This window comes from Podarcis muralis, chromosome 6 (assembly GCF_964188315.1).
Source record: "Podarcis muralis chromosome 6, rPodMur119.hap1.1, whole genome shotgun sequence".
Taxonomy (NCBI): domain Eukaryota; kingdom Metazoa; phylum Chordata; class Lepidosauria; order Squamata; family Lacertidae; genus Podarcis; species Podarcis muralis.
This window is the reverse complement of record NC_135660.1, coordinates 72,002,481-72,026,981: the sequence shown is the minus strand read 5'-3', so window position 1 is coordinate 72,026,981 and position 24,501 is coordinate 72,002,481. Positions and strand designations below refer to the sequence as shown.

Sequence of the window (24,501 nt, the reverse complement as noted above, 5' to 3'; positions counted from 1 at the left end):
CATAATCAGCATCCACAGAGACTTTGACGAGTTTTGCAGCAAGGTCCAGGGACCAAAAGGTCAATAATTGAAATCTTATCATATGTGTGGGTATTTAGTGGCTGAAATGCAAGCAGAATCCATAGCTGAACAGACCCAGTTATGTGTATACCAATTATGTGTATCTGCACGATGGATTAAATTGCTGCCAAAATGTACAATGACCACTAACAAGCAGCTAGTTAGTTTGGTAAAAGTTAAACACTTTTAGATCCCCCTGATTTCAATAAGAGAGATTTAAATGTATGCAAAGCTCTCACATTTAAATTAATGGTTTTTGCTGGATCATGAATTATGAAATTATAAAAAGCACATAATAAAAACACATTAAATCATTTGGAAAACTTCAGCTGATTTCAGTAAAGCCACATTTGAAAAGTGGTGAAGGGGTTTCAGGGCATAGTGATTAGAAGGAAACTCCAACCCCCTGCACTGCAGGAATCTCAACTCACAGGTCATCCAGCCTGTGCTTTTAGGTTTATTTTACTCCTATGCATTTACTGTATGCCATTTCTGAAATATATAAAGGAAAACATAAATATATGCTTCTATCAAGGATGTGTACCGTGGTGATGTTCAGTATATAGAGAGCTGCTGATGGGCTGGAAGTGTGAGAGAAATAAATAGGCAATATAGCAGCATCTCAGCTGCTAAGGACACCAAGTCATCTTGTCTAAAAGCGTTTGTACTTTCATCTGTTCTTTCCAGTCTGCCTGCCCAATGAGTACTGTGAACTCAATATCTGTGCATAGTCCTTCAGTAGCATATATTGGTTGAATGAAGATTTCACTTTTCCCCCCTCAGTTGTAAAAAGTGTCACTGCAGATGATAGATAGATAGATAGATAGATAGATAGATAGATAGATAGATAGATAGACAGACAGACAGACAGACAGACAGACAGATAGATTGATAGGCACACAGACAGACAGACAGATGCTTAGGTGGAAGGAGCTCCCCACACAGCCGGCCAGGTATCCTCTTTACATTCATTTGCTGGAGCTTTGGTGGTGTATACTACCATTATGTGGGACGCGGGTGGCGCTGTGGGTAAAACCTCAGTGCCTAGGACTTGCCGATCGCATGGTCGGCGGTTCGAATCCCTGCGGCGGGGTGAGCTCCCGTCGTTCGGTCCCAGCTCCTGCCCACCTAGCAGTTCGAAAGCACCTCCAAGTGCAAGTAGATAAATAGGTACCGCTTTATAGCGGGAAGGTAACGGCGTTTCCGTGCGCTGCGCTGGTGCTGGCTCGCCAGAACAGCTTCGTCACTCTGGCCATGTGACCTGGAAGTGTCTTTGGACAGCGCTGGCTCCCGGCCTCTTAAGCGAGATGAGCACACAACCCCAGAGTCGGACACGACTGGCCCGTACGGGCAGGGGTACCTTTACCTTTACCTTTACTACTACCATTATGTCACTGGATAAAGAGGAATCCCACTAGTACTTTGCACCAGTAGGAGAGGTTAAGCACCAACAGCAGGAAGAGAGAAAGGCCCCCTCCAGATGCCCTTTTATTGCTTATGATGATCAGGAATAATGGGAGTTGTAATTCAACAACATCTGGGGGGCCATAAGTTGCTCCAGCAGTAGGTCATTTGTGTGTGTGGGGGGGGGGGGAGGACAGCGGCATCCAATTGGTGATGGAGGCACGTCACTCATTAAAATGAGGCAAGGTACCCTGGGGAGCTCCAGGTTGGTGGTGGCAACAGCCCTGCATGTAGCCCCCCCTAGTGGAGCCACCAACAACCTAGAACTCCCCCACAATGACACTGCCTCACCCCGCCCTGCCCTTGCTCTTTTGAGCATAGTGCTGCCACTGAAATGACACCACTTCTTCTGTCCCCTCCCCCTTATGACCCATCACTGGGTTCCCTTATCAGTAACATAAAGTGAGTCTGCTCAACTTTAGCTGAGACTAGTTGAGGAGCTTTCCAAGTATTGTCAGGCCAGACGTGGGATTGACTTTGCTGTCAAAGCATGGGAGCCTTTTTTATTTGTATCCTTTGGGTAGCTGGGGCTCAGGGACTGCACTGCTCACTGGAGTCTAAATGCCAAATTTGGGGGCTTTTGCATACGCTTTTTGACTATCTGGAACTTGGATGAAAAGTAGCCAAACATGGGGACTATGTCTTATTTAAGTGACTAGCACAAAAATTGCCTTGCTGGATCATGCCAAGGTCCATCTAGTCCAGGGGTCAGCAAACTTTTTCAGCAGGGGGCAGGTCCACTGTCCCTCAGACCTTGTGGGGGGGCTGGACTATATTTTGACTATATTTTGAACAAATTCCTATGCCCCACAAATAACCCAGAGATGTATTTTAAATAAAAGCACACATTCTACTCATGTAAAAACACCAGGCAGGCCCCACAAATAACCCAGAGATGCATTTTAAATACAGTGGAACTTTGGGTTGCAGACATAATCCATGACAGAGGCACATCTGCAACCCGCAGCGTTCGCATCCTGAAGCACCGCGTCTGCGCAGGCGCGATTTGGTGCTACTGCACATGCACAAAGTGTGATTTAGCACATCTGCACATACATGAGCGGCGAAACCCGGAAGTAACCCATTCCGGTACTTCCGGGTTTCCCGCGGTCCACAACCCGAAAACACGTAAGCTGAAGCGTCTATAACATGAGGTATGACTGTAAAAGGACACATTCTACTCATGTAAAAGCATGATGATTCCCGGACCATCCACGGGCCGGATTTAGAAGGTGATTGGCCTACCCATGATCTAGTCCGTCTCCAGCATGCTGTTTTCAACAGCAAACAGCTAGGGACTTTGGGGGGAAGAGGACTGACTAGGATCTGGAGATGAACTCTCACCTTCGGGTTCCTAATGACTTGGTACTGCCTTGAGCTAATCATAAGTATACATGGGCAGGAAAGCTTAATCACACTTTTATGAGCTTGTGTCTTCTATGGTTAGTTTGAAACATTGTTGAGCAGCACTAGGAAGTGGGGAAGACACTTTGAGAATTAGAATATACTGTAATGTCTGAACAACCTGGTGCTTAATGTAATACAAATTGACTTGGCTGTCTTGCATGCGTCATCCAGAGAGCATATTATTATTATTATTATTATTATTATTATTATTATTATTATTATTATTATTAATTATCATTATCATTATTTTCAATGCACCTATTTGTTGCCTGAGGCATCCAGGAATCACTGTTTGGAGGGCTGGAGCAGGAGTTCATGGGCAAAGACTGATTCTGTTTTGATGCAAAGGGTCAGCCTTTTGTTCTCTACTGTCAAAGCAGATTATTTTAAAATTTTACCTTTTTATCATATAAATCTTAACGCCAACGCAGAGAGAGAAAGAGATGACAAATCCCTCAGTAATACTAATCAACAGTGCATAAGGGTCATTGTTTGAAGGAAATGTATTTCACTTTTTAAAGTTTTCTCAACAAACCCGACCTGTTCCATCTTTGGAGCTTCAAATCTCATAGTAAATAGTACATTGGCCTGTGGATGTGCTGGCGTTCTTTGGTATGAATTAACTGACTCCCCCCTGAGCTGCCCTTTACTATAGCTACTCATTAGTTGATGAGTGTGTGACTATGGGGAGGAATTTTGTCTTGTACAGAAAGTCACTGTGGATTTTTTTTATGCCTTGTACATTCTAATTCCCTTAAATACATTTGGTTTTCCTTTGACGGTGATTATGATAATCTATGACCAGAGTTCACTTGAGGAACCTTCCTATGTCATCCGATGGCAAATGCTGTGGAAACTAGTAGAGGAGTTCTTTTTAAATAGTTTTGGAATCACCACAATTCTTTGGGTTATTTTGTAAGAGGCCTTGAGAAATGCTAGATGGCGGCAGAAGTTAAGACTTGTTTTATAAAGTTGTTTCGGTCCTGTTATCCCCACCTTGAATCCAGATCCTCTATAGATGCATTTACCAGTACATCTTTAGGAACAAAACTCGGTTCAGTACTTTGATTCACATTATTACATAATCAAATTAACATATTAACTTTATTAGATATTAGAGTCTTCATTCTTTTCTCTTACTTCATAGAATCATAGAATTGTAGAGTTCGAAGGGACCATGAGGGTCCAACCCCTCAATGCAGGAATTTTTTGACCAGTGTGGGTCTCGAACCCATAACCCTGAGATTAAGCAACTTGTGCTCTACAGACTGAGCTATCTTCATTCAGGAGCATTGAACTTACATTCAGGCTTCAACATGGTGCCCTCCAAAGGTTTTAAACTATAACTCTCATCACCCCTGACCATTTGGCATGCTGGCTAGGACTAATGAAAGCCAGAGCTGGAGGGTAACAGGTTGAGGAAAACTGTTCTACAGCTCCCTTGTGCCATTGTTAGGAGACTTAAACGTCACTCTGTCTATCATGTTTTAACATATAAATGTGCTTCAACCTTCGAGGTATCCAGTGCCATGGGAACTGATGGTTGAAAATATTTTCTTTTCAGCTTAGCATAAAATTGAATAGACACATTGTTCTGTATTCAAACTGATTCTTTCTCAGCAATATTACCAGTTATTTATCTGCTCATTCTATGTATGTATAAAATATTTAAATACAAGTTTTAAAACGCAAATATATGTACATACTGTAATAATAATAGAAACACAGAGAAAATAAAAGCATATATTATTTACATTTTTAAAAAGAAAAAGAAATATAATCTTCCTTACACAGAACAGCAAATATTTAGCCTGATGCTGAACAGAGAGCAATGTTGTTCTCAGGCAAACTTTCCTGAGAAGCAAATTTCACTCATGGGCACCATGAACCATAGAAGGCCCATTTGGCAGGGTCACCTGGAGGAAAGCCTCCAAAGTTGACCTCTGCACATAGACAGGTAGATGCATTCCTTCAGAAATTGGGTCCCAAGCTTCATCTTCCCTTTGAATTGTGCTTGGAAAAGCACCAGTCCTCCAAACCATCTGTTTTTGGACTGCAACTCCCATCATCCCTAGCTAGCAGGACCCAGTGGACAGGGATGATCGGAACTGTAGTGAAAAAAACAGCTTGAGTCCCACATTTGGGAAACCCTACTCTAAACACTCATTGTGATGTACGATTAAAGGGCCTTTTGGTTAAACATGCATAGAATCACTTTCTGTCTTTGAAGACAACCAAAATTGATTCAGGCTAAGGTTGCCATATTTCAAAAAGTAAAAATTAGGACACCCTGAAAGTTGCTGAGCTTTACAATAACGCAATTTTTCGATCCAGGGCAAAGCATTTCCTTTATATAAAATATATAATATATAGACTTCAGTATGTGACTGCTTGCAGGCACAGCATGTAATGTTTTGTGAGTTTTTTTTCTTCATTACAGTGATGGACGTTGAATACCAGTCACTATCTTGACAGTTAAGGACAAATTGACAGGTGGGATTGAGCCATCTTTAAAATATAGTAGGATTAGGGGGGGACCCCCAACTATTGTACCCACTAACAGGCATACAATCCAGTAACTGAATAGTTGAATATTTGTTTTCTGGAACAAATAGTACTAAGTAGCATTAATAGAGATTTTAAATAAATTCAATGGATATTTTTTTATTATGGAGGGGTCACTGGCTATCATTGAGCGTGGAGGAAATACTGACAGTCAATTGAAGCACAAGGAGAAACAGAAATACATGCCAGGTGGTCTCTTTGTTCACTGCAGAAGTGACAAGCTGCTTTTGTAAATTGAAGGATTGCCTTTTCAGCACTGAGCTGTTTGAGTGAAAAATCTTTAATTGCATATACATTTCTTCCTGCTATTTACAAGTAATATATGGGAAATAGTTTAGGGAGAAAGTGAGAACCCATCAGTTTGCTTTTCAAAATATATTGTGCTAGTAAAGTTGGTTTCTCTTAAGAGTCCTATGTAGGCATATAAAGCACGAAAAAGATTTTTGGATTTTAAGAATGATGAATATTAGGCAATAGGATCCTAGAAAACGGGATGTGGGGTTATTGGTTTGTGGATTTTTTGCTCTTGTTTTATTATGTATTTTGTGTTTCTATTTTGTATTTTTATGCTGTGAACCTCCCTTAGACCTATGGATGAAGGGCACTATTCAAATTTTAATAATAATAATAATAATAATAATAATAATAATAATAATAATAATAATAATAATATGAACACAGTAGCCCAGTGACATTGTATATATTCACCTTAAAGGTTGTACATATTTTTTCAGTATCTCACTCATGTTCTCTAAAGACTTTGCAAATCTTTCAGTTTTGTGTCATTTGTAGATAGAATTGACCTGAATCTTATGCAGGGGTTTAGTTCCAAGGGTAATGCATATGTGTGAAAATTCCATATAGACAAAATTGTGTTATCCTTGGAGCCACCCCATGACTAGCTAGCCGGCCTTATAGCAGTCAGGGAGAGGGAGATCATCCCTACTAGTCCCAGAGCCAGCGCACCAAGCAGGCCCTGCACAGGAAGCAAGTCCAAGAGCTTAAAAGTGCATTTTGCCCCAGGGGGTATACTGTACACATAATTCTTCAAAGCAGAGATGATTTGAAGAATTCTGAGACAGTAATTTAGGTGACCAGCTATAAGCAATTTTTTTAAAAAAAACATAAAGTGAGGTGTCCCTTATTGTTCAATCCTAATTCAGTCCCTCCCCCTTATCCTTCTTTTAGTTCACAGACTGGGGAAAAAGGGAGAGTGAGGAACTGGAAGACACTGGATCCTTGCCCAACTTGCTCCCTAACACAGCACTCTTTTGGCCCTACCAATGTCAAATCTCCAAAGTCGATAGCGTAAGGAGTGAATGTTGGAGTAGTGGAGGGATGAGAGTTCTGATGTATCTTTCGGTCCCTGGAAAGCCATTGATAACCACTGCCTCTCCCTGTCTATTAATATAATAAAGTTCCCATGGGAAGGAAAGATTGTGAATGGAAAACACTGGGAGATATGGAGTCATGATTGAGCACTTTAAAGGTCTTGTTCATTTCAGCAGGAAAGGGTTAAGGACATGCTAAACATTCCTGTTCAGTTTGATGAAATTTGAAACTGGATTGTATGCATTGAGTAGGGAAATATTTATTAAAGGGGGAGGATTGGAAACTTGATTTTTATGATCCAGTGTTATTTCTTTTGTTAGAATTATAAAATTTAATTGCTAGCTACATATATCTATGTCATTTTGAGGTAGACTGGTAGACATACGTGTATGTGAGTGTGAGGATCCCAGGGGATGCAAAAAAAGGAGAAATATGGCCGTCAAGACATCTTTTCTTTGGGTTTTGATTGCCAATATATTACTTTTACAGCCTCCTGTAAATCTCACCCAGCAAAGAAGCTGCATAACGAAAACATCATGTTTCATCGTCTCCATTCTGTTGATCAGCAGCTTAATACATTGACAGAGCTGGGTGCCAAAGCAGGAAGCTGAGGGTTGGATCCAGGTCATGGAAGGGACAAAGATGTTGACTCTCACAGGAAGGATAGAGGAAGCCATTTTGCCACTTTCCTTACCCCTGCAGCCTCAGCGCCACCTCCAGCGTTGTTCTGGAAGTCTTGCCTGTGTGTTTGCACCATGTCTAATGCCTGTCACCCTTCCCTAACCCTCGTGGAAAACAGCAGCAACCCACCTGCTGGGAAGCTAGTGTAACAGCTCTGCCCCACCAAGAGAGTTGCTCCTACTACTGGGGAGAAAGGGGAATTGGTAAAAATCACCTCCTACTAGAAACATTGTGCCCATGGGAACTCTGGATCCAACTCCATAGAAGTACTATTCACTTATGTGCTCGTAATGTTAGGGCTGGGTGGTAGGTGGGTGTTACCTCTACAGCATTGTTTCTTCTTACGAATAAAGAGCACTCATTTACTTCTATAAGAAGCTAAATCACTATTCCGTTTCTTACATAACTCAAGGACGCTATAGAAGTAATTCCTGGCCTGCGTAATTCCAGAGCCTGGGATGAGGCTCAGGTTTTGCCCTTCTGAACTGTGTCCCAGATTACAGTTAGTTTACTGTGCCTACTGGAATTCAACATCAGGGACTTCAGTAGTGGACGGTGGGGTGGGATGGCAGTACTAACCTGGCTTAACAACAGCTGAGCTGCTGCTTACTGGAGGAGAAATGGGAAAGGCAACAGGGAGGTCAGCATGGTGCAAATGTCCTGGCAGAGCCAACCTGCTACTCTGCTAGTGTACTTGGTTCACTATCAATGGCCACCAACTTGGATGGCTTTAAAAAGGGAGAAATTTATGGAGGATAAGACTATCATTGGCTACTAACTACAATGGTTGTGCAGTGATTCCTATACTGGAGGCAATATGCCCCTGAAAACCAGTTGCTGGAGACTGCCAGTGTGGAGAGGTCTGTTGTGCATGTATTTTTCTTGTTAGGCTTTCTGTAAGCATCTGGTTGGCCTCTGAGAAACTAGGATGCTGGACTAGATGGGCCTTTGGCCTCTAGTTCAGCTGAGCTTTTCTTGGTTTCTTATAGTCTCCCTCCTTCAGAACTTTAACATATTCTTGAACTGCATTCCACTTTATTTTTTGATAATAGCATCTGGTATATGCATGTATGCCTTCATGTAGTGATTTCAGTTTTCTCATAGGCATTATGAACATTCTTTGTTGAAAGGATAATTATATTGAATTAGAATGTATTTTAAGTAAGATAATTATCCTTTGCATAAAGAATGTACATAATGGCTATGGGAACCCTGAGGTCATCCATACGACAGACTCCCACGCACAGCCCTTCCCTGCGCTCCAGCATTTTGCAAGTGTAGCATTACAGGATGGTTTATTCTTGCACGAGACTCCTAAAGCACAGTAACTCTGTGGCATGGGAAATGTGTGGCCTCCCAGATGCTGATGGACCAAAGCACCCTTTGTACCTGCCCATTTGCCACGCTGACTGGGGCTGATGGGAATTGGAGTCCAACAACAGGTTTCCCATCCTTGCAGTGGACCTGAATAGTTGCAAGAGGGTGTCTGTCACATGTAGGCAGGCCTGTGGACACAAGAATATTTTTACTATTGCTTAGTTTTTCGTTCCTTTTTTCTTCTTCATTAGCTTGGAAGACACGTCTTCTACCATCTGTTTACAAGAAATCTTTATTTAATCCAGTGACACAGTCCCATCCTTGTTATTAGCATAGCACTTATTTGATAGTGGTGAGTTCTGCAACAAGCCTATAATTGCTCTATTTGCAGGGGCCTTTGTTCCCTTATAGATGCCTCTTGTGTTCATTGTTTGCTGAAACTCCTTGCATTCCCTAATTTATACCAGTCAATTACTATCTGACCAAGGATGGTTAATGAAACAAATCACAACAAGCATGGCTACTTCGTACAAATGCTGTCCTCTTTCATGTAGTATTGCCAACATTTGGTTTACTTTCTTCAATATCCCTGGCCAACAGTAAAAAAAATCAAACTGGAACATGACAACCAAATGACTTGCATTAAGATAATCATCAGCATACTAGATTTGAAATAAGGGGGTGCCATGAATTGCATTTTGATGACGCGCCTTTGAAAATCAACTGACAAATCCATGTTGGTTTTCAAAAAGTGTGTTCAATTTTTAAATGGCTTTCTCTTTTGCACTAATTCAGATTTGAAAGTTATGCATTAAGAGATATACTGAATTATTAGCATTGTTTGTAAAATACCCCATAATATTTATTAGCATTTCTATAGAGCTTCTCCTGCATTAGCAAAACCTACTCCACCAAGTAATTGGGCTGACTGCCAAACTAGGCAGTCTCTCTCCCCATATTAAACTGCTTTGTAATCATGTTCAGAGATTTATTCTCCGTGGATAAGCAGCGCAGTCACTGTCCTCCTCCAGACACTTCTGCCAGAGATTCCATTCTCTGTCTGCTCAAAGACCACAAGAAACATCCAGTTGGATCAGGCCAAAAGCCTGTCTAGTTGTATCAGTCTTTTCCCCAACAACAGATATTCAGAGGCATACCACCACTGATTCCTGAGGAATCAGCCATCTTGGCTTGTAGCCTTGGTTAACCTTATCCTCAGTGAATTTGCCTGAAACCTTTTCAAAGCCAGCTAAATTGTTCAGCTACATTTGGTGGAACACAAGTTCACCATCCCCTCTATAAAGATACGTGTCGGACCAAAGTGTGTGCAAAGGCACCCCTCCAATGTTTTGCTCTTCCCAGTTTTGCCTGTGGCTCTGCTTACCATTGGAATGTGGCCTTTGAAAGGTTTTTACAGAAATATATATGGCCCTTGAGCTGAAAAAAGGTTCCCCACATCTGTACTAGGGAAATAGGGCGTCTGAATCCAGCTCTGTCATCTCTACCGCTTTCCCAAGTTGTTGTTGGTATGTGTCTGTCTCCCTGGGTAGATAACCAACAACATTAGAACTGCCAATGACAGTCACATGATTGGTATAGTATATGTGCTACTGAGGCAAGCACCAGTCACATGGTTGGTGAGCAAATTGCTGTGCAACTGTTAATTCAAGGCTCATGAATCTGTCCCCGTGGCTAGCAAAATATGACTTATATTTAATTTTGCCTGGCTTTATCTGTAAGAAAGTAATCAAATGAAGGTGGTCTAATGGCAATGCCAGCCGGCGAGGGTGAATCTCTTCTAAATAAATTAGCTACCTAATATAAATGGAAATTATGATTAAAACTAAGCATTTGAATCAAGGCTGCCTTGTTGTTAAATCATGATTAAAACTCGTGATGTAAATCAAAGTGGTTTAGATCTATTTGACCGGCTCCTGAGATTATCTGAGAAATGCTAATTAGATTTGGAGGCTCAGAGAGATACTGTAAGGGGGAAATGATAATAGAGACCCACATTGCATTGATTGCATAGGTAAAATAATTAGGGGTTTCATTTAAAGAAAACAATGGAATTGACTCACAGAGTCTGGGCAGGTTTGACATAATTGAGACAATTTGTGGAAGACGCCCTACTTGGAGTGAGGGAGGCTGGTAGAATGTGGCCTTTGCTGATCAAAGAGCTTTAAATACAGAAGGAAACCATGACAACAGGTGGCGTAGGTTCAAGGAACCAATTGGTTGAAGAAGTAGGAACCACAGGAACACACGTAATATCTAAGGCATGAAAAGAAAAAAGTTACTGCTTTTGCATTCCGTAGATTTTAATCCCATTTTATTATCTTCCTTAAGCACTTGAGGTAGCTTGCAATAGCAGCTTTCAAAACAAATCTGCTGCTGGTATGGCGAATGATTCCCAAACTGTTTGCTAGAATGACTAGTGTACTAAGGTGTGGCCTTGAAGCACAATCCTCTGCATGTCTACTGAGATGCAAGTCCTGCTGAGTTCAGTTGTGTATAGGTTTGTCTCATTAATATTTCTATCCCATGTTTTGTAAATCATCATATGTTCACTAAAGATGTCAGACTAACTTCCTATTTGGGAATCATATTTTCAGAAATATGATTATGTTTTGTGTTTGGATTTGAACAAACCACCTGACAAGACATTATGTGGGAGATTGCTATTTGCATAGAGTAAGACAAACATTATGGGCTTGAATTTGGTAATAGAATAATCTAGTGCTGAGCAACGCCCCCCTTTTTTTCTATTCAGTATCCAGTTGGAGACACCAAATCTGGGGTGGAAGCATTTAGGCATTTCTTTCAGGGAGCAAATGTTTATGGCAGCCCAAATTCCTCACCCCAGTTTCAAGGAACAAAATTCATCCCTCCTTTTTTTGTTATCTGAATATTCTTCCTCAAGAACTTTTGGCTCAGCAGTAGCTCTAGCTGAAATAAAAGAAAGGCAGTGTGGGTAGAACTGGCCAGAGTCAAACTGTGCATGTGGGAAAGCAATTTTATTTGACATGGTTTATTTTAAAATTAAGCCAGTGCCTTTCTAATAAAACTGTCAAAATGGCTTAACAATAAAACGAAAGAAAAGTCAATATTAAAATAGCATATGAAGCCTATGTACAGTTTTACATCTAATTTTAATTTGAATGACAATCTGAATCCCAAAAGCTTCCTATAATTGGTGACAGAAGCACAGAGCACCTCTCTGCCAAGGGCGTTCCCACGTAGATGGTGTCACAATGGTCCCATCTCAATCAGCCTAATAAGGCAAACAGATGGACCCTGAAGCAGGCTGCCTCTTGATGATCACACAGCTGCAAATGTGGGTCACATGGGGAAATTTTATTCCTTCATTTACACAGAGCCTATGCTGTTTAGGATGAGCACCTTTAAAATACTCCATAAAGTAGCATGTATAATAGGAAACCAATTGAAATTCAGAAACACAAAGCTTTTATCCAACACAGCATAAATTAAAAAGCTAGCATCTCCCCAGTCAGCTCTCTGATGGGAAAGCTGGGTAAGGGACTGAATCTAGCCCTCTACTCTTTCAGACAGTTGAATGGCAGAATCTCATCTTTTAAAGAAAGAGAAATGCATGTGCACACATGTTGAAGTGAAGAAGAAAACTGAATGCAGGACCTTTTTATATATGCAGTTCACACTAAAAGATGGATCAGTGGATGGGCTGCCAGTACCTTCCAGAGGTGTGGTATGGCTGAAACAAGAAACGAGAGACCAAACATTTAGGCCTCTGCCTCAGATGGTGGTCAGTCACTCCACTTCAACGCTACCCTCTCCTGCCCACCACCACAGAAAGTGTGGCAGCATCTTTGCAACTCCTTGCTTCTTGCCCAACCAGACTAGTTAGCAAATGGGTGGGGTATAAATTATCATTATTAACATTATCATTATCCTGTGTCACCATATGTAACTCAGAGTTTAGGGCCAAAGATAATAAACAAAAATGCAATAGTAGGGACATTGCACTCTGTCAGGAATAAGAGAATATGAGAATAAGTCTCCTTCAACACTCTCCCTCTGTCTCTCATGGGGGGGCACCAAACCCTAACAATTTTGCTTTGGTGTTGACCCATCTGGAGTCATCCCCACAACCTGCAGCAGAGCCTGTTTATATAGCAAGGCAGGCACTGGACCACATCCACCTCACTTATTTCTGGTTTTATAAATGATAGTAACACACAATTACTGCACCATCCTCCTGCTTTCTTGTATTTTGCCTTGAAGTATATTAAGGGATATACCGGTAATTGGAGAAACATTCCAATTATGGAATAGGTTAACCAGCAGAATCTTGTGTCACACTAGCATGGGGTTGTTTTGTTATTCTCAGGGTGAGCTTGGAGACACAGTTCACTTTCAGAGATGCTTATTTTCTCAGTAAGATCCCATAGCAATGGACAGTCCTTTTTTTCTTGACAGATAGATAACCATGTTAGTATTGTCTCCTTGGACCTTCCCTTCTCCTTTGTACCCAGTTACCTCGTTCCTTCACATTTTCTAATATTACCCAATATTGCCCCGAAACTATAATAAACTGAAACTATAACAGGGGGAAAAAACAGGAGTGAATTACTTCTGTGTGTGCCAAACAATATTTATTTCAGCTTGATTAGTAATGTAAGTCACGCCATGACTCATCAACATCAAAGTAAGCTGAAACAAAGACATGACTCCAAGAAGTGAAAGGCTTTAAACAAATATCTGCAACCTGAGCCTTGTGGAATTTGAGTTTCTGAGGGAGCAACTCTGATGTCCACAACCATTTCATATTGTGGTGCCAGTTGTGAGAACTCCGGTTCCAGCTAGAATGTGTAATTTGCTGCAATTGATAGGATTACTGCATCCCTGATTTGCACAAATCACACCAGTCACCTGCCCACTCCTCACATGAAGGTGCTGGTATGACTGATACTGCCATATCATCTCAGCCAGGCTTGGGATTGGCACATGGCATCCTCAGATGGTGGCTGCAGGTCCCATCACTGGTTTCTGCCCAGAGAAGGTGGGAAATTCCGTTATGCGTGCATTAATCCTTGCACTGGTAGATTGAGTTGCTTAGCACTACTTTGTATACAACCCACTGTTCTTTACCTTAGTACCTACAAAATAATAATAATAATAATAATAATAATAAGTAGTAGTAGTAGTAGTAGTAGTAGAGTGGAGAAAGCAGATTTAGTATTCTTCCATGTCAACCCTACTTACACTCACTAACTAATCACAAAAGCATTGAGGGCCAACATTTCTAATACATTTTCCAGGAAATTGTTAACAGTTTCCTAGCAACCACTGTGACACATGTGAAGCTTTGTTGCTGCTGAGTTTTAAGAACTCCCCCCTCCAGTTTATGAAATCCACTAGAAGTGGAGGTAGCAACTATTATATTTTAAACTTGACTCCACGTTATACAGCATAAGGAGGAATCTGCTATTTTATGCCCCACGAAGACCCAACATGAGAGCATCCAGCACTCAGAAAAAGGCCTTAGGGGCATTTGTGCTTGCATGTAAAACATGTGCACAGGTACACAAGAGGTGCTAAGTTGCACCTGCATAGTTTGGGTTCCAAAACGTTCAGGAAACTTCCACAAGTAGGGGAAGCTCCTCACTTTATGCCTTCACTGTCCATGAGTTGGAAGGGTCATTGGGGGGGGGGGATCTTAGCTTGCATGTAGCTTTACGTGTAAGCCAGGGGTGTGGAAAATCCAGTCTGCAGGCATTTTTAGGCCTAGCAAGGTCCCCAATTGGGCCTGTGAGGCTGTTTTCCCATAATTATGCCCACCTGCCCCACACCTGATGTCGTATTTGTGATATCAAGTGTAGCATGATGTCAGGTGTAGGGCAGGTAGATTTGTGTGTGCTCCTTAACATGTCATGGAGATTACTATCACTGCTGTTGATTGGCTTTGAGTGCAGGCCTGCTGGGATCAGCTGAGCTATGGTATTCCCCATAGAAAACTTAGTAGCACATCCATACCCTGCCCAAGGCAGGAGTTGAAGCCACCTCCTTCAAGTCTGCTGGAATGGCTGCACTATTGAGTTCCCCATGGGGAACACAGCTGAAACTTGCAGAAGGTAGGGCTTGATGTCACTGATATCAGTGATGTCAGTCCTACTGGACTGGCCCTGCCCACCTCCCAAAGTGGCCTGCCATCAGTAGGGGAGCTCAGAATATGGTCCACTAACCAGAGCCAGTTCCCCACACCTGATGTAAGCAGAGTGTCTAAATAGGGCACCTCCTGCTTAAATCTGTAGGTCATTGATAGATTATGGGTGCTGAAAGCCAACTTCTGGTATGGAAAGGGAGCTAGTTTCAGGCTTGGCAGTGAGAGACAATAGGTAGATCCTTGGTGCAAGTAAGCATGGCATTTGGTTATGTCAGACACCACTTTCTTATTCAGGAAGGGGAAGTGTAGGCACATAAGCACAGGACAGAGTCCCACTCTCCTTTCATGTTGTGTTCAGGAAAGTAACATCCGACCATGTCCTGAGAGACAGAGGGTAGCAGAGATGGTGGAATGAAGGAAGTTCACAGTGATATAGCTGACTTTGTTCAAAACATCTGATAATCAAGGATTTCAAAAGCCCTTTCATCTTTGGTGTATACTTTGAAAAACATTAAATGTAATAATTCACAAAGCTATTTCTGCTTCTGAATTGTCACATTTTGAGAACTGGGACACCACAGGAAAAGACGTTTATATACTGAGCCGTCTCCTTACATTACATTTCAATTTATCATAGTGTCACAAATGAAGGTGATTTTTGGGTCATTTACAAAAATGGTTTGCTGGTCCATCATATCAGGGCCTCCCCGCCCCCCATGAGAGCTAGTTAAATGGATCTTATGAAAGGTGCAATAATCCCAGTTTTCATATGAATTATACAGAAATTTATATAATCATTTTCATTTTTGATGATGTTGAAACAAATGGTGGCTTTCTCTTTGACAATGATTATTTCAATCTTTTAGTGTTTCAACAGGGATTTAGTATGTTGGCCTCAGGGAGACTAAAATACTTCGATTATTTTAGTTTCAGCAGTTTTGGTTCCCTAACTATATATTGTACAGCTATATGACAGCATCAACCAAATGGAATATGCATTTGATCATTGAAGTCATTGTGCCAGCTGGTAGAGTTCTGTCAAAACATCACCTGGGGAAACAGGAAAAAAGCAGGAGAAAACATCTTGCAAACTCAATACATGTTTTACATTTTTATAATTTCTCCTCCTATGAGATATTAAATTTAATCACTCTGCGGGATACCTTAGTTGTTCATTACTAGATGGTTAAAACTTCCATTTTCTTCAGGTTTATATATTTTTCATTGTTAAGCAGGACTAGTGGGTTTTAAGGAAGGAAGGTAAAACAGTAGAGTGTTGGATGAATCAGCAAGCCTCCTCCAAAAAACAGAGAGCTATGAAAGGAGCAGAAGAAGACTGGTTTGAAGAACAAGGTTTTCTTTCTGCTCCTGAAGTCCAACACACCCTGCAGCTGTATCAGTTTCCATCACTTGAACAGCTGGTCCAATTATACATTATCCTTGTAGTGCTGATTATTTTAAGATTTTCTGAAGGCCACCCATTGACTTTAATTAAGCCAGTATTTCATAACATGAGCAAAAATCTAGTCTTATTAACTATCCCACTAGAAATAATGTGAGAGTTGCTGCAGTGCAGTTCTTAAGAGTGTGAACAGTAACTTCCCATAATCAAATCCACAACCACAAATAAGGATGTTCTAAGAATTCATTCTTTGCAATATGAATTTTTCTGCACCATGGAGTGAAAATAGACTGATCTGTTCCTCCTTAACCATGAAGTCCCTAGGTGACATTATTAGACAACCTCTTATCAAGCTGCCTCAGCCCCTTTCTGAAACCTGGGGGACAACAAAGGTTGTTTTAAATGTATATTGTGTGTGAAGTGCTGTGAACAATGCAAAGCTTTGAACAAATGCTAATTAATTTTTTTGGATTAAACATGGCACATTGTGATACTATTTTGTTTTCCTAATATTGTGTTCAAAATAGTGAGATCCCAGATCAAATATATTAAATCATGGGGTGAGTGATCAAAATTAAAGCACTCTTCAAAACAGAAGAAATCGTGTTAAAAGATGTGATGGCAATGACTGAAAAGTGGGTTTAAAAAGTCATAGGCTGCTTCATCGTGTACAAATGAATATAACCTAATGTAATGTAAATGTTAAACATATGTAAAACGAGAACATCAACTATTACTTTACTTGTAGGATTAGAGAAGTGAAAAAATAACTACACAGAACAAGCAGCCTCTTGGTGTAGGAAACTTGTGCAGTGAACAGAATAATAATTTCAGTTTATTTCTCTTCCTCTAAATTCACTCATGATTTGAACGGGATGGATTTTCTTCTTAGCCGACCCTTTCCTGACAGCTGCATAGATTTCCTCTGGCTTCTCTCTCTTAATCAAAGGCTTCTTTTCCGGAGCCTTCATCCGCCACATCACCACAGGGTGTCGTGGGCCAGCAGGACTTTGAATTCTGATAATCTTCGTAGAGGCGATATAGGACATCTTCACTGTCTGCACCACGGCATTCATCAAGTTCTTGGCAGCCTGAATTAGTGAAGTCACGCTGTCCAACTGTAATCAGAAACACAACTGTTAACAGCCTCAGAAATCAAGCGAGCTGTAATCAAAAACAAACATTTAAAATGCAGGTGATCTTTGTTTCCGTTTGTGCATCCCATGTAAGGAATACGCCAACATGAATGCAGAAGGGTCAAAAGTTATTTGCAATGTTGGATAAATAGAAGCTTGAGGTGAGGACAGAGTTACTTTAACAGTGGACTTTTTTTTTCCTTTTTTTTTTTTTGCATTTGTAAAGCATTACAGCCAGCTGGAAACCTAAAGACAGCACAATTTAAAAAACAAACCCAAGAACAATACAGTAGAATCACTAAATCACAGTCTTAAATATAATTTTGGCTATAATTTGTCTTAGAAATGATGTTACACATCTTTTAATCCCCTGATCTTTTGTGATTTCCGAGGTCTGCAAATTTGATTGAGAAGGTTTATATAGAAAAAATATTAACTGCTTGATCAAAATGTTCTCAAAGTGATGCATAAATAATAGAAAGATAGATAAAACTTGGCTAAAATCAAATATACCTATAAAACCATCATAATTAAAAGCAAATATTAAAATCAACAAAACCTTTAAGACATATGTAGGTAATGGAACTATATGTCTGGATTATTGTGTCATTCTAATGAGGAGTAGGACAACTGTGCCATGTCTCCAAAGAATGGAGAAAAAGAAACCAATGGATACAAGAGTTTTTAGAAACAAGCTGAAAGCACACACTATATTTTAATATTTTTATGAATGGTGTATGTTTGCACACATATTGCTTTCATTCTCTGTGGAGGAAACACACAGTTATCCAGAACTTTCAGGAAAACTGATGCCAGTTTCTAAATAAAATCCTCTTACATCCATAAGTTTTTTCTCTTAACATTTTCTCACCCCTAATTCTGCGTTGGGACTTTGAAGCAGGCTTCTAACTCTGTCTCTGCAGCTGGGTTGGAATTATGCAACGTATTGGTCCCATCCTCATACAACAGCTATGGTGGGGACACATGTAGCCCTATCAGATAGTTTGGTACTACCCCCAGCCAGGGGCGGAGCTTCATGGTCCGGCACCGGGGGGCAGGGGGGCAGCTGCGATGGCACCCTGGCCGGGATCATTCTTCCTTGTGCTAGTATTTTCCCTGTTTCTTTTTTCACAGTAAACTTTTAAAGTCGGTGTTGATATAGCAAATAAGATTTAACAACAAAGGAGTTCAGCTTTGCTGCTTAGTAATAGAAAGCAACAAGCTCTAATTGCTCAAGACTACAATGAGCCTTGCCTTTCTAGTTTTGCAGCTAGTTTTGCATTATTTATTTATAACATTATTTATAGCCTGCCTTTGGGGGCATAGCCCATTCAAGACAATTCACAATGTCATAAAAGCATAATACATAACACAAGCTTTCAAAAAGTGAATAAAGGAGCAGTACAGTATTAACAGAAACATATGCCAGTTAAACAACAGAAAATTCCTGTAGATGTATTGTGCCGCTGTTTAAATACACCTAAGTTGGGGGAGGAATAATGGAACTCTAGAAGAGCAGAAGATTTTTAGGCAGATGATTTCCAACATGGACTGCATAGCATTTGAACTGTGTCATATTTCATTTTTGTGTATGAGCCTCTTGGTGAATGTTAAAATTCTTCAGCATTTCTTTCCATGTGCTGTGAATTCCACCTCCAGCTTAAGCTGCCTTTGCTGTTGTCATTTTGCACTAGAAAATTGGCAAGGGATAAATTTACTGTAATTCATATCAATAACCTGAATGAATAACTTTTAAGCTTCGAAGAGTCACTGTGCTCATATTTAATTATAAGGTTGACAATTTCAATTTAGAAATGCAGCTCCTTTTTGAATAATTTTAAAGAATACTGTGTTCTGGGGTTTCTGCCCACCTCCTCTTGAAGATCCATCTGATTATTCTGAACATGTTTTGAAGTTTGGCTTTTGTAACTCCCGAACACAATTTGTTTCAAAAGCTACTATGGAATTAAGTGATAAGAATTTGTACTGCATCATGAGAATGTGATCAGAATGAATTTCGTAGTGCTCAGGAAGCTGCATTTGGGTTTTTTTCTTGTGATATGCACTACAGCAGTGACCAGTCATTTTCAGCGAGTATGCCTTTCGCTGAGTCCAAAGAATAAGAGAGGTCCACTATAATGCTTGCTCTATCATGTGCATATGGCACCGTACAGGCCTTGGCACCACTGGAGAGGCTAGGGGATTGTGGACTCGCTGGTTCTTTGCCAGTGCTAACCCTATTTCTTCTACCCAGACATGCCCCAAACTCCAGTTGCCCATGCCATTTCTGCCACAGGATGACTGCCTGTATGTCAGTATGTATCAGCGTTAGAGGGCATGTGTTTGTCTTGTGTGTAGTGAGAAAAATAAATAAAATTTGGACAATTGAGAACTAAACACATGACTTCCCCCCAAGAAGGGAATTGTGTTAAGGGTTCTGGGGATTGTAGCTTTGTGAGGGGTAAACTGCAGTTCCCATGTTTCTTTGGAGGAAGCCACTTTAAATGTATGGTGCATACGCAGCTCTGGTGTGTGTAATGGCTGGTGTGTAGGGAAGGCTAGGACTGGGAAGGCTCAGGTTTTAATCCCTTGTTGGACATGACCTTATAATAGTCATCACCTTTCACGTTAACCTACTCAGAGAGTTATGGAAAGGAGAAAACCATGCAAGCTCATTCCAGAGATGAAGACAATTTACTCCAGTGAGCATTCTTTTAATTTGGCATTCTTGGCAGCGTTTTAATGATTGCCTTTTACTATTCTGTTTTGTTGTTGGTTTGTATATTTCTGACTTTGCATTTTATTATTTTGGGCTGTTGTACAAGGAGCCACCTTGACTACACTTTAGGGTAGAAAGTCGGTTTCAAACAAACAATACTTCACTGATTTCCAGTACTAAAATTCTATGTCAACTGGTATCTGCATTCTTCCCCTTCAAAAAACACTATTTTTAAAACAAATTACATAATTACACCCTCCCCCAGGTCAGGCTGCAGATGGAAATGAACATGAGTTGTAGTAGATTTGTGGTTCAGTCACAGTCCTTTAGTCCTTGCACATTACAGCAAGCATAGTTTATAGTTTTACCCACAGCCTGTTCCATACATATCTGAGTAACGTTCTGCAGGGAATCTAATGTACTCAAGGACAATAGTCACTGGGATACCTTTTTGTCTTTCTCTGCTATTCTCTACAGCCTCTTCAAGGCCTCATGCCATCGTAACCAGAGAAAACTGATGAAACGAGAATCCACATAAACACAAAATAGACAAAATATTTCTTTACAGCACCCTGAAGTTGATCTTTCAAGGATGCTTCTTAGATGACACTTTGCCATCAGCATCTTCTTCCTGAGAAAAAATGTATGCACCTTTTATCAGGCATACTGTGATATAAATCACCGCTTTCCCCCTTCCAAATATAGCCAGGAAATTATCAAGCCCCGTTTCATATGCAAAATAAATTTGAGAATGGGGCAGAGATGCTATCATGGGCGTAGCCAAGGGGGCGCAGGGGGGCAGCTGCCCCTCTGATCAAGTAAAACAATAGAAACACTTAACTAACAGACTAAACACATCACTTCTGGGGGGCCCACAAAAGTCCCTCCCCCCCCCAATCCTGGCTACGTCCATGGATGCTATGCTAGTTTCCTGACAGGTGTGTTGCTGTTGCTTACTGGGGGGGGGGGAGAGGTAGGACTATTGGGTATCTTGGCATGTTGTTGGAGTACCACATTGACTCTGCCTGTGCGTTTCCCTGAGTCAAGCTCCCTGACATTTCCCATTAAGTAACAGCAGCCCACCTGCCAGGAAGCAAGCATATGGGTTCTCCCCCACCTAGTGAGCTGTTTCTGCCAATGCATGCGCATGGTGGCTCTTATGAAGGCAAACCCCTGCCCTAAGGTGGGATGCCATACAATTTTGATCCAGACCAGATTTTGCTGCAAACTCCCTGCCCCTGCCCCTGTTCTCCCTCCCCTCCACTGCCCTTAGCTCCATGCAAATTCGAAGCATTGTGACGGTGTAAGAAGGGGAATAGGCAGAGGGGTCTGGTGTGACTGGCGAGCATTGTGAGCAAAGGAAGAGTTGGAGCAGAGATTGACCTTGGCCTGTCATGCCTGGGGCATCTCCAAATGGAGAGATTCCTGCCCCCCCCCCCACTCCTTTCCAAGATGCTTCTGCATCCCTGCTTTAGACCAATTTTCTTTTCTGTGCTTAATGTGAGAATTGTTTTGCTGCCAAGGGCTGCACTTTATATCAATATGTCTTCTCCAGGCTGCCATCCTAGAGAAAAAAGCAGAGTGTAAGAAAATAGGGAGAAATGCAGGTTAAACTGTAATCAGCAGAAGTAAAAGCATTTCTTCTTTGATCCTTAGACTGACAGGACAAATAAGAGCTTGATATGTCATTCCTATGCTCCCCTCCAACTGAAATCCAGTCACCTCTGAAGTATTTCAATATTTACAGCCAAGTAATTTAACCCATAGTCTGGTCATGGAAATCAGAATCAGATTCCAAGTGTACAAATGAGAAGACTAATGAATGTTCTTCAATTCCATCTACATTTTGCCTTCCATGTCATTACTGCAGCTGCTGAATATCTGTAGCAGATTCTGGCAGAGAAGGGAAACTGGAAGAGAAAAGGGCAGGCCATAAGGAATACAATTTAAGCAGAAGGTCAACACGTAACTGAGTTTGGCAAAAGCTATACATAGTTAGAATTGGCCAGAAATCAAGTATCTGTACATCAAAAGCAGCAGTGAAAAAGGAACGGTGGGTAGATTCTCCCGAACCACCCAAAATCTGTTCTGAGGCAAGCCAAACAATTAAAACTTCTGAGGAACAAAGACAATGGAATGTGTAGCTTTCTAAGGCAGCGTTTTCTCAAACTATGAGCCTTGGGCCATTTTCGGGTGAACCTCAGTGCCACTGCCTGCCCATCACCTCCTCTGCCATATAGTCTGAAGTTGGATCAGCAGCTCCTTGCATCCTGAATAAAGTGGGGGTGGGCAGAGACGAGGAAAAGATAAGTTGGGGAGAGTGGGAAGGAAGGTCTCCCTCCTCTGAGTGAAAAAGGACTGAGAAAGTTTTAAGGAAATGATAAAGTCAGATAAAATGTTGTTTTTGTTGTCTACATAAACTGAAAAGAAACGAAAGGGATACGAGAGGAAAGCTGCTTTAAGAGGAAGAAGTGAATGCAAAAGGACCAGGAGGAAAGGGATAAAATAAATGGCATGGGATGGGATAAGGTTCAGCTGAGGAATGGCCCCAACTGGTGTGCCAGCCAAAGCTGGTTGAAGGCACTTTTCAGGGAACTGCCATCGGCTCAGGGGCGAGAGGGGAAAAGCCGGATGGATTACAGAGAGCAGGAAGCAGCACTTCCTCAGCGGAGGAAGGTAGCCACACCTCTAGTGGAGAGGAGATGCAGGGGGCGGAGGAGGCAAGGCGGTGCCAGGACACCTTGCCGGAGCAAAGCGGGGAGGAGGGAGGTCCCCCGTTACCCAAGCCTTTCTTGCGCAGAAAGCTTCCGCGCAGAGAGGGGAGGCGCAGACTGGGCGTCAAGAAACTACTCTGCTGGGGAAGGTTTAAGGACCGCCCATGCTCAGATTCTGCCAGTGAATGAGCAAGACACGGAATATAGGCGCTCTGTATTCTAAAGGTTTTTATCACTAATAATAAAGCTTTAGAACAGACTATTGAGGCATATTGTCTGATTGCTGTTGAGCAACCAACTGATACCTTTAACAGCACTGCTGGCCACTATTAACAAAGATGGACCCAGGAGCAACCCCAGGTTTCAGATAATGGTTCCAGGGGACATAATTCTCATGCCTATGTAGATACTTATTATTAGCTCGGTGTGAAAAAAAGATATCAGTCTAAGAGCATACCAAGTTAAAGAGCAGACTGCAGGGGAGAACTTTTGGGATATGTGTGTGTATGGTTGTGTAGAAGGTCAGGAGAAGAAGGTGGAAAATTCACAATATAGAAAAGGACTTGCCTAAAGTGAAATAGTTTTCTTTCTTCTTGCCTGCTGCATTGATTTTCTGTCAGATGCTCTCTTCTATTTAGCAGTTCATTTGTCATTATGCCAGTTGGTGGTATTTAGGATGATTATGAAAAGCTGGATGTGTTATCAGTTTTCTGTTTACTTTACAGCATTATAAGAACTTTATTAGAAGAACCTGTAGGATTGTTTGGTTGTGACTGATGTCTTATTCTCAGCTTCTCCTTGCCAGGGCTTGTTCAACCTTCCTGTGGCTGACCCCAAACAGCCCTTGCCCATGTTGGCAATCTATGGTTGGGGATCCAGGTAGGTAGTTGTGTTGGTCTGACGCAGTCAAAATATATTAAAAATTTTTTAAAAATTGTCCAGTAGTACCTTAGAGACCAACTGTGGTGGGGGAGCAATGTTTGAACCTGTCTTCTGCATGACCTGGAATAAGAGCTGTCTGGCAGTGGAACAGACTCTCATGAGAGGTGGTGGACCCTCAATCCTTGGAGATTTTGAAGCAGGGGTTGGACGGCCATCTGTCATGCATGATCTAGTTGAGATTCCTACATTGCAGAAGGTTAGCTAAATGGCCCTTGGGATCCCTTTCAATTCTACATTTCTATTACTCCACAAGTATGGATCACCAGCAAGGACTTTTCCTCTGCAATCACAAGAAAGTGAGCACATTTGAGTGCACACTTTAGTAAACCATTTTTTTACACATGCAAAAGCTTGGAGAGCAGTGAGTAAGCAGAAAGGATTGCAGTTGTTTTTATGAAGGCTGTTTCTGTTTACAGCTTTAATAAGTCATACTGCATGAGAAACAATATCCCACACACACACCCCCCAAAAAAATCCCCCATGTTGTTTTGCAAAAATCTGAATTACTGTTAAGGGAAAAGGTAAAGGTATCCCTGCCCGTACGGGCCAGTCGTGTCCGACTCTAGGGTTGCGTGCTCATCTCGCTCTAGAGGCCGTGAGCCAGCGCCGTCCGAAGA

The 24,501-nt window shown here is 41.4% G+C and overlaps 1 protein-coding gene and 1 long non-coding RNA gene across 9 annotated transcripts in view; one reads left to right on the top strand and one right to left on the bottom strand.

Annotated features, from left to right (window-relative positions):
- LOC114597177 (uncharacterized) overlaps positions 1-24,501 on the top strand; it is a 229,035-nt gene that overhangs the window by 158,625 nt on the left and 45,909 nt on the right. The window lies entirely within an intron of this gene.
- Positions 13,439-24,501, bottom strand: part of CTNNA3 (catenin alpha 3) — a 554,150-nt gene continuing 543,087 nt past the window's right edge. For all 3 annotated transcript variants that reach the window (XM_077930540.1, XM_077930541.1, XM_077930542.1), the window contains one exon: positions 13,439-17,491. In XM_077930540.1, the coding sequence (XP_077786666.1) occupies positions 17,204-17,491 (288 nt within the window). In that variant the 3' untranslated portion in view covers positions 13,439-17,203. The remainder of the gene's footprint in view (positions 17,492-24,501) is intronic.